The sequence below is a fragment of the Halyomorpha halys genome, unplaced genomic scaffold, assembly GCF_000696795.3.
Source record: "Halyomorpha halys isolate HHAL.00 unplaced genomic scaffold, Hhal_1.1 Scaffold29.1, whole genome shotgun sequence".
Taxonomy (NCBI): Eukaryota; Metazoa; Arthropoda; class Insecta; order Hemiptera; family Pentatomidae; genus Halyomorpha; species Halyomorpha halys.
Window position 1 is genome coordinate 15,762 of NW_027115892.1, and position 11,082 is coordinate 26,843.

At 28.2% G+C, this 11,082-nt stretch overlaps 1 protein-coding gene across 14 annotated transcripts in view; it reads left to right on the top strand.

Annotated features, from left to right (window-relative positions):
* Nucleotides 1-11,082, top strand: part of LOC106684327 (glycerophosphocholine phosphodiesterase GPCPD1) — a 33,903-nt gene that overhangs the window by 1,928 nt on the left and 20,893 nt on the right. For 5 of the 14 annotated variants that reach the window (XM_014426341.2, XM_067052879.1, XM_014426409.2 and 2 more), the window contains exons 3-6: nucleotides 1,200-1,250; nucleotides 4,347-4,644; nucleotides 5,847-6,016; nucleotides 10,718-10,872. In XM_014426341.2, the coding sequence (XP_014281827.1) occupies nucleotides 4,367-4,644; nucleotides 5,847-6,016; nucleotides 10,718-10,872 (603 nt within the window). In that variant the 5' untranslated portion in view covers nucleotides 1,200-1,250; nucleotides 4,347-4,366. Of the gene's footprint in view, nucleotides 1-1,199; nucleotides 1,251-4,304; nucleotides 4,645-5,846; nucleotides 6,017-7,258; nucleotides 7,424-10,717; nucleotides 10,873-11,082 lie in introns of those variants that run through there. The other 9 variants (XM_014426369.2, XM_067052881.1, XM_067052882.1 and 6 more) reach the window with 4 other exon arrangements.

Below are 11,082 nucleotides of genomic sequence, written 5' to 3' on the forward strand. Positions count from 1 at the left end.
TATATATATATGTGTGTGTGTGTGTGTTTCGTATGATGGTTGCGGTAAAAATGTGTATTCGGGCAGTGGACAATTACAGTTATTAAAACAGCCTGGGTTACTTTTTCTTAAGCTTATTTTTAGATTTAAGTATATAATGATGAAATATAATGCCTTAGCATAGATTAAATAATCAGTAAACTCGTATGATAGACTTTTATGTTCATCTTTTTTATGTAATCTCTTATCTCTCTATTTACGTCTGTATCCCTATGCTTACATGCAGAATAATGTCAATTTCCTGTCCTTAATAGGCTCAACAGCGTGTAGTTATTTAAATGTCCGTGTAATCATCTAGCTTGGCTATCTATTTTAATTTTCTTATGTAAATTCATTAGGAATAAAATTTTACTGTTCTGCTAGGAAAATTATATTTATATATACAGTTTAATGTAAGAGAGAATATTGTTTAGTTCCTTAGTTTTAAAGCATTTTAATAACAAATAAATTGATTATCGAGTATTAATTGACTATAACACTGAAAATGCTTTTAAAAAAAACAATTAAATTAAGTTTAAATAGGTGTTATAGTTAGCTAAATGTAATCTGTAGTGGAATAATCATATGTTTTCAAGTTTATATTGAAATAAAGTTTCTATTGACATTAAAGCAAGTGTTAAATTTAATATTTTTAATATATACATAGCTTATAACATATAAAAAAATTACTGAAACAGTAATAACAAATTTTTATCATTTCTAAAAGTATCTGGGGAACAAATATTATGGAATATATTGGAGAAAGATTGTCAATAAATGTATCAAAATAGTCAAAACTTCATTCTTATAAGCCCTGCAAAGTGGGGCGAAACGTTGATTTACAATAAATAGGTTTTTGTTTCTATTTTGATACCTTTATTGACCGCCACCCGGTCTATCTTCCTCTAATCTACTTCATACGGTCAACTATCTTCTTCCAATATTATGGAATATAATTAGGGTAGATGAATTTTCTTAATGAATCATCTGAAATTTGCAATTAAATCGGGTTCAGTTAATTGAAAATATTAGTTCATATTATATGTATATTTTTTTTGAACAGGTTATTATTTAATTCAAACTATTCATTATATTTCTTTTTATCTTAATGGGTATACGATACTATCTTTAGTATTTCTTTACTTTAGCAATAGGAAATTTGTTCTTTTTTTCTGTTCCAGCTATCATCTGAAAGTAAGCCATATTGTGACTTAGTGTAGAAGCAGTGTGAGGTAAAGATTTTTTTATAAAGAAACAGTGTTCAATTTTCTGAATCTTGTTAGTTGGCCCTCTTAAAGCCTGACTATTGTAATTAAAAATGGTTTACAATATTATATAATAAATCTAAAATAAAAACTAAAACGTTTTGAGAAAATAAATATGGCTTTTTTATTATCCCCAGTGTTTAATGGGCTTAAATCCCCAATTAGGTTTTTTAAAAATCAGCTAGACTGGTTTACACCTTTTTTGTTTTTTAAAAGTCAGGTATTGTCTGAGATTATGTAAAGAATATCTTCAGAGACTTGAATCTGTCTACAAAGAGTATAGACTACTGAAGTTATAAGTTTTTTAAATAAAATATTTTCAGCTGCTTGAGATTTTTTTTTAAGTATGCTGAATCCTTAAACGAACTCTATTCTCCCCCACATGCAGTTTTTTTTACAAAACAAATTTAAAGAAATATAGTGATTAAAAAAAGAAGCTTTTATTTTTTTTTTTTTTATTTAGTTTTTCTTATAGATTTTAATAGATTATTGTGCATGTAAGTAAAGAACCCTGTGCCACAAGAGCCTATTATGGGTTTTGGATTCAGTATGTGGTGAGTACTTCTTTCTTGACCAATGTTTAAACAAGGATGTGGCATTGTCATGTTTAACCACCAGTTTTATCCTGCTATCATATGAAAGGTCTTTATATGGGTAGAGTGTTTCCTCAGAACATCTCCCAACACCTAAGTCAAACTAATTAATGTAAATAATTGTTTTACTCACAGCTGGATTAAAAAATTATTCATATAGCACTGAATAATAATCTTAAATATACTAGTTATATCAGTAGCCTTTTAGATTTATTTATTTACTTTTTTCTTTATTTCTTTCCTAAGAGCTTCTTCAATATTTAATGTCAGCACTTTATTGTGTTATGATTTGACAAATAGTTAGGCTTATCAGTGTTTGTTGTGACTTTTGTTGATGAAATACTACCATATTCTATAACTGTGATCACTGCCTCATTATTTTGTTCGATCTAACTGTAGGCACCTTTCGTTAACTGTTGTGTTTGTTTATTTACTCTAATTTGCTGTGAAAATATGTTTGTTTTGGTTTGAGTTTATTCTGTCTCTTTTAGGCTAGAATAACAATTTTTTCCAACTTTTTTTATTTATAAAAAATGTTTAATGATGTTTAAAGGAATTTTCTATAGTAAAGAACTTCTTAGAAAAGTCTTCTTTCTTTTAGTGGCACAAAAGACCGTGGAGGTCCAAGGCCTTGTGCGATGTACTACAGAAATATATTTTGGCAAAGTGTAATTATATGCTTGAAAAATCCCAGGGGTGGGGCCGGAGCTCGAACTCACAACCTTTGGGTTGGCAGTTAGGCGCGTTTCCACACTGCTACCATCGCCCAGTTAAGAAAAAAGAAAATTCTTCTTACACCTAAAAAAATCATTATATTTATATAAAATGAATGTTTTCATTAAGCAACAATATTTTATTTTGAAATAGAGTTGAAAAAACATACATTGCCAATGTTTATTTTATAACTTTATAGCTTCAGATACTAAAAGAAATCTTACTCAATCTATACCTTGAAATGTTACTGCTTTTATTGCAGCGAAGGGAAGTTACAAAAGTCTGGCTTATTTATTATTTTAATTGTCCTGTTTATCTCTTTCCAGTGTTGACTTTTGTTACTGTTTAATTTTATGCTTTTTTATTATCAACTATAATTTTTACTTTTACTTACTGATATATGGTAAGGGGGAGCATTACGATTGTATGGAATTTTAATTTCGAGTTTTCAACAGAAATACACTTTTTCAGGTCCCCTGAGTCCAAATAACCAAGTCTCACAAAATTGTGTGTTTGTGTTTGAACAGCCTAGCTCAAAAACAAAAATTTGTATAAAACTGAAATCCAATCTTTAGAGCATGCGTGTGCCTGAAATGTTACAGCAACTTTTTCTTTAAATCAACCCACCGGAAGTGGGTTTTTTATAGAATCGATTTTACATAATTTTTCGGTTTCCTCAAAAATGGCTCCAACCCTTTTTTTTAAACTCAGTATACTAATGCAAAACTAGGTGATTTTTAATATCAGCTAGATATTATCCTCATTGAAATAGCTTAAATGCTGAGTTTTCAAAAAATCTTCCCCTAAAGTGACTTTAATTTTGTTTATGAAATAAATAACCAGCTCACATTGTTAGCAGTAATAAGCAATGGATAAATACAATATATTAAAGAATTTGATGAATAACGAAAAGAGCAGGAAAAAAAAAATAAAGACCAGAGTTCGAATCAGAAAAAGCAGTGATCTCCCAATCACATACAGAGATTCGTTGTCATTTGTTCAACTGTTGTATTATTGACAGGAATACACAGTTAATATTTCTTATTCTCCCGTTGAGATACATAAATTTTTATAGCTGCAGAAAAATAAAATTTTTTTATTTAAGATACATAAAAATTTTATAATGAAGAATTTTCGAATTTCCATGGTTATTATATAAATAATCAGATTTTACTTTCACTTATATAAATATGAAACATATTTTCATCCCGAATAATTAAGAAATAGTGGTTTTAAAATGTACAAGACTTATTCATTTCAAAGTAGGGCAGTAAATGAAATTTCTATGGTGCGGGCACCGCATCTGATTTTTTTATTAAAAGAAAGTGTAACTAAAATATCTTTTTATATTTAATATTTTTCTTTTTTTCGATTAATTCCCTCATTCCTCATTGATTTTATTTTCAGATGTATGTTGACTTTTGTTTCTTTCTCCATTTCTAGTTATCATTAGGGCCCAAATTGGACGTATTATTATTATTTTATTTCAGTATGATATAGAATAATCTGGTTCATGATTGAAAAAGTTCCTGTAAATATATAACTAACCTTATTACTTTATTTTAATCTTATCAATAATATTTAAAAATTTTTGTTTAGAATTTTGTCATTTTACCATAGCTTTTTTATGTTACAAATGTTTTATACTATTAATCAATTACACAAATTAATAAATCAAAGCATTTAGATTTACAAATAATTTTTTGCTTGGTAGAAAACTGCAAAATTGTATGCTCAACAAGATGAAATATTTTAGAACGAAAAAGAATTGGAAAAATGATGCGATGGTGGAACAACGAGGCCTATATGAAGAAAAAAGCAGAAGCAGAGCCTCAAGAGGAAGGCACAGATAATGATCAGGCATCAGATAAAATACCCTATTTGGATGAGGGAATATTTGATAAAATAGTAAGGCCATGGGTATTCAGAGTGCGGGCGGAAGTGACCCGCGGAGAAGTAGTGTGTATAACAGGGAATTGTGACACCCTCGGAAATTGGAAGCATAACAAAGTTCTTGTCCTTACTCAAGAGAAAGATGAAACTGAGGAAGAAGGGTAATTTCTACCAATTTTATTTTAATATGTGATCTAAGTAAACATTTTTTTGATCTGAGAAAGTTACACTTACTGCCTGATTTAATGTTTTTCCTTAACATTTCTAAGATTTAAATGTTAGATTGCATCAGATCACAGTAAGTGTAAATTTGTAAAAATATAACAAACAATTTTTAGTCTCTAGGATAAAAGATGAAACACATCACTTGAGGATTTAATTAACATTACAATCTCTAGTTGAGTATGTTTCAAATTTATGATCATCCTTTAAATTCATGTAGTACTCTACTGTATATTTTTATGGCAATGAAATTATCTCCTGCTATTTTTATGAATTCAGGCAGTACCCATAAACTGAAACAAAATATGAAAAATTATTTAAAATACAAAGATTTTTATCAAAATTGAAATGATAAACGATTTTATTACCTACCATAAGTTTTATATTTTGATATAACTAAGGCAAGCTACTTTTTATCATACAATTTCTGTTCCTTAATGAATATTCAGATACAAAAAGTAAGAATTACCACGGCCGCTTATGTTTCTTTGTAAAATTAAAATTCAGCTGCTTATATTATCAGAAGTGTGCAATAGAACAGGCCAAAAAAAAGTAAAATATATGATCCATATAAAGTTTATGTAACAAGAAAATTTAGATAGCTACTTAACTCTAAATTATAAGCCATGTTTCTAGTAATTGTAATCAATTTTATATTAGAGGGGGTTTGTAAATTTTTTGGACCAATCAGAAGATAATCATTATTGAGCCAACAGATAGAAATATGAAGTTAGGACAAGTTGGTTGGACAGTGTTATGTTGGATATTATAGTTTTGGGTTAAAAGTGCCATTACTATCATCATTAGTGTAGTCTTTAGTTTTTGCTTTTAAAATAATAAGATAATTTAACACCATCATAGCCGAGTATGTAAAGTTTAAAAAATTTAATTAGTGCATAATAATAAAGCAACTAACTATTATTAATAAATAAATTAAGTAAATAACTAATACATGAAACTAAAAGGAAGTCTAACTGCATTATTATTAATGTTCTGTATTTAGATATCCCAAAAAAAGTTAATAATAATAATATTAATTGGTATTGCTATTGGGTTAGTTAAAAAATTAAACTGAATTTCTAGCCTTTCTTTTATATTTTAGTTTTTTGTCACTCTATTAATGTATTTTTTGTTATATTAGGAATGAATCAGTTTGGTATGGAAAAGTTGATATACCCCTCAGAAGAGATATAACTTATCGCTACGTGATATGCTTGATTGTGGAACCAGATGGAAGTAAAATAACTGATAGGCACTTCATTGTTCGACGATGGGAAACCAATCGTGAACCACGAACTATATTAAAAAAAGGTATTTTTTTATTTTATGTACTGTCTGTTATGAAATGTTCAATGTTTTGGTTGATATAAGCAAATATAAAGATATTGAGTATGTAATATGAGGTAAGATTTATTATTTTAGGTTTAGTAAAGCAATTGTAAACCATAATGTAAGAGTGAACTGAAAGTCGAGGCACAGTAACTGTGGTATTATGAAAATCACTTAGGTTTAAATTAATCTATCAGAAGATTTTGTTTTTATTGTATCAAAATTTTTAATTAGAAATACAAGTAAACGTAATTTTTGATCACATGAGATGGCAGTTACTTATAAATACACCATGCATAGGCAGCACTCCAATGAATAAGAATACTATCTAGAATTTGGCGATTTTTCATTGAACATAATTTTTACGAGTATGTGAGGCCACTGGAATGGCTTTATTCAGCTATTTTGCCAATGGAAAACTTAGTCTTTATTTTTGCCCCATGTTACTTAAATTGTGATTGATGGATTAAAATGAACTCACAATGAAAGAATGGGTTAAAAGCGTGCGATGAATGCTCCATACAGTTCTAGATAGTGAGAAATGGTTGTTGGAACAGACCTTTAACTTAACAAAAAAAAATTCATCTGTTTTACCTATCGCTTTGAACAGCCCTGATGAAGCCCTGCAAAGTGGGGCGAAACGTCGGACATTAAATAGTTACAAACTATTTGTTTCTTTTTGACCGCAACCCTGACCATCTTCTTATATTTAAGTTTTACGGTCAACTATATATTTTTATATTAAAAAAATAATACTTCAACAAGAGTTTTTTAACCAAGCCATGTTTTTTATTACAAGACTCAGCTCTATTTTAAAACTTTAATTATGTTATAATTTACATATTCTTTATAATTTTCATCTTAACTATTATTTATTAAGAATATTTTCTTTTATTAAAGGCAATCAAATTATTGTAATGAAAAATATAGGATTCTTATGTCTCTCAGTTGTTGTCTTTTGGATAGTTTTCTGTCTGATTTACTTAGTAATATAAGCTCTTGATAAAACTTTTAAACCGCTTACTGTCAAGCCTTTTACTTCCTTTTCTCTCGGGGTGTCTTTTTTTTTTAATTCTATTAGCGTCAGGTTATTGGATTGCATCCTTCACTTTCTGTTCTAGAACTTCATCATTGGCAGAACTTCAACACATGCCCTCGTTTCCAGATTTCAATCAAAACACTGGGAATTGGTTTTTCATGAAATCTTCACTATATCATCATAGAGCACTCTCATATACAATTATACCAAATATTTGTACAGCTTTCGGTTGAGAAGTTTTCTCGTGGCTTTATCGCATACTTCGATTCCAGATTAGCAGTTGCCTTGTGAAGAAGCCGCCAATGACATCGTTTGTCTGAACAACAATTTTGAGGCTTAATACATTTTTGGTAAATTCCCTTATTCTACTTAATATTGATCAAAGCAAATTGTTGTATGACTTTGTTTTGAAGCTTATTTAGTTAAACATCTCTCTGTGAATCTTCCTTCTAAATATTATTTCTCCGGTAATCCATTTTCATTTATGTGTTATAATATTCTTAGTTTATAAATTCATTTTAATTTTATAAATTGATGTTGTTGGGCATTTAGGTCTCAAAGGAAATATTTGTTGGTATGTAATATAATAATGGTAAATTTAGGTACCATTATTATAATTTAAAATACCAAAAAAATTAAGCAAATGGATGTAACCTAACCCTTATAGGTCATTTCTACACACCATGTTCTGTTTCTTCCTACAAGCTTCCTGAATCTTCAAAATATAATTTTTATATTTTATACTTCTCCCATGACCTTGCTAGTTTCATTTTTTTTATACAGTATTGTTCATTAGTTTGATGGATTTTTCAAATTTTGTATTAGTTTAATTGTCTTATCTATGTACTATTATTGCAAATTTTCTGTTCAGTGTTTTACTTTATTTATTTATTTTTTTTTACTGAATAAAGTAATTTATTATATATGTAAATACTAGGGGGGTACCCCTCCCCCACCTCATGCGAACCAGCCCTTATTTTACAAATTATGCAACTGTTCATTTAATTATATTGCTCATTGTTCAAATTGTATAATTGTAATTTACATGTGTTCTGTACTTCAGATAACCTTTTTCATTTGTTCTTTTTTCACAAAATGCGTTCTTCATCAGTTAAACCCAATTTTTTATGACCCATTTTTATGGAAAATATTACGCAGTGATCATATAAAAAAGAAAATATGTGGTGAACACTAAAAACTGTTTTTATATAATAGAGAGTTTAAATAGCTCCTAAGAATCAATTTCTTAAAAATTTTGTACTCTAATGAAATTTCAAAAATTATCTGATATTTACCCCTTTGGTTTTATTTATTTATATAGTCTATATAATTTGAAAGAGTAAGTATTTTCTTAATTTTTGAACAAATTATCACAAATCCTTTCCCTGAGGTCTCGAAATATATAAACACACAATGTTATTACTTACAATTTTACATGACATAAATTTTGGTAACAAAAGAAAGTAAAAAACAAAAAAAAAAACTCTAGAAAAATAGTTATAATTTAATAATTACCAGATATTAAAATACTCGTAAAATTGTTTATAAACTGCATTTCACCAGATTAAACTCTTCGTCATTATCATTATTATATCTGTGACAAGGTTATTTATATAAACATTTGATATAATTCATTTGTTGTTCATTCCATTTCTGGACTGTGCTCTGTCTAATATAAGAACCTGTACCTTGATATTTTCAAAATAAATATTGCTAAATTAGCATTACCTCTCTTGATGTCTAATTATTAAATGTTAATTTGATTAATAATATGAGCATAATGTAGGCCAATTCCTATAATATTCGTTTTATAATTTACCACATTTTTAATGATGTAAATTGAGTCAATAAATTTTCATCATCATCAATCGGCGCAACAACCCATTACTGGGTCCTGGCCTCCTCAAGCAGCTTCCACCAGTTTAATCTGTTAAGTGCAGATGCTCTCCAATTCCTCATTCCGAGCAGGGTCTTTGAATCCTCCTCTCTCTCGGCTGTGTTCTATGTAGGCGCTCATTGAGAAGTTTATTTGAGATCTCATCAGTTCCCATCCTTGCCACATGGCCTGCCCAGCGCAGCCTAGCAATTCTCACAATTTTTCCAACATCAGGCTTACCAATTAAAAAGTAGACTTCCCTATTCGTGCATCTTCTATCCTATAAATTTTCTAATTTTTAAATGTATTATTTATGACAGGATCCAAAGTGCTTGGTAAAATAATTATAGCATGTGAAATTTTTTTTTTTTTTTTGTACTACTAAAAAAATTCCAAGAAATATCTTCAAGCATTAAATAATAAATAATCTATTCAACCTCTGTAAGGTATGAGAATGACCTGAAATTGAGACAAAAGAAACTCATCTTACGACTAACTCTTTGCTAGTTCAGGTTTTCTGAAGTAATACTTCCTTAAACGAAAGCACTGTATGTGTGAACACTTCCGATTAAAAAGAAAGTTGTAAAATTTTACCTTGAACACATAATACATGCAGCTCCTGATGACTTTAGATTCAATTAACTTCTTTTCATCTTAAATCTTTCAATTTTGTTTATAAAAAAGTATTTATTTTATATGGTTAAAATAAATAGAGAGTTTATCTTACAATTTTCACTGATAGTTCAATGATTAACAATATTACTAATATGAAGGCTAGAGATAAGAAAAGAAGTAATAATTCAATTCATGTTGTTGACCTGATGACTGTTAGGTATAAATTGTCTTGTACGTTTTTTAGCTTAGACAGCATCAAAAATGGCCATAAGTAGGAAGTTAATCAAATTAGTATTCATTATAATTACTTTTTTATTTATGAGCGTGTGAGTATGTTTATAAAAAATAAATATTAAATTCTGAAAAACTTCTCTTAAGTAAACAACAGTTTAGTGAAAATTGCTTGATTAAATTCTAATTTACTTTGGTTAATTTTTATGAGAAGCTGTTGATTAAAATGGCATTGTTAGTGAAAAAGTCCTTAATTACCTTCTAGAAAAAAACAAGAAGCTTTATTTGTTAGTTAGGAGAACCTGCCACAAATGGTTTTACTTTTAAAGGCTTTTTATTTTAAATACTCAAAAGCAGCAAGAGGAATGTATTTATGTCACAGAGATTGAAATTATTAAATAATGGACCTAAAAGCCCGGCAAAATTGATTTAATTTGTGTATGCTTTGTTATATTTCAATAAAATTTAGTTGTAATGAAACAAATTTCCAGCCTATGATATCTTTGTAATATTAAAAAATTATATTTACATCTAAACTGAAATAAAAAATTATTCCTTCATAAAACAAAAAGTAATAATGAATTGTTAGTTATACAAAACAGAATTATATCTTTATTTTTAAATATTTTAGTCATGTTGATTAAATAACAGTATGATATCTGAGGTCACTAAATATTTTTTCTGTAGATCTACTGCCTCACAATGATTACTTCATAGCTTCTTCTGCTTTAAAAAATGAGATGTAGGCGATTAAATAGAACAATACAATAATGACAATACTAAGAAAATAAAAATTCCCATACTAGATTTTTTAATATAAATTGAATGAATTTGTGCTTACTTTATTCTCTTAAGAGTTATAGGATACTAAAAAATTATAAGACAAAATTAAAAAGACTTTTTTTTAATGTATTGATTGCAGTTTACATGAATCCAGAGGAAGAAATCGAAACAATGGGTTTTTATGATAACAAAGAGAGAATTGATCGTGGTTGGTTGACAACTGAAACTGCTGTCCAGTTGAAGTTATTTAACAGCAACCTTAATATCTGGAAGACTAAATTAAAAGGAAAACCAGTAAGTTTTATGTGTGGTATGCATGTATGTGTTTATACTGTGTATATTATTTATAATGTACTCCAATATAACAAAGTATCAGTTAAAACGATGGATATTTCAGAAACCATGATTTTCGAAGCCTTAGCAATGTATTTTTTCATCGGATATTACAACTATAGTTGATTTTGATGATCTAGCCTCCAAGAGTTCTAATTTTTCAGAGAATGT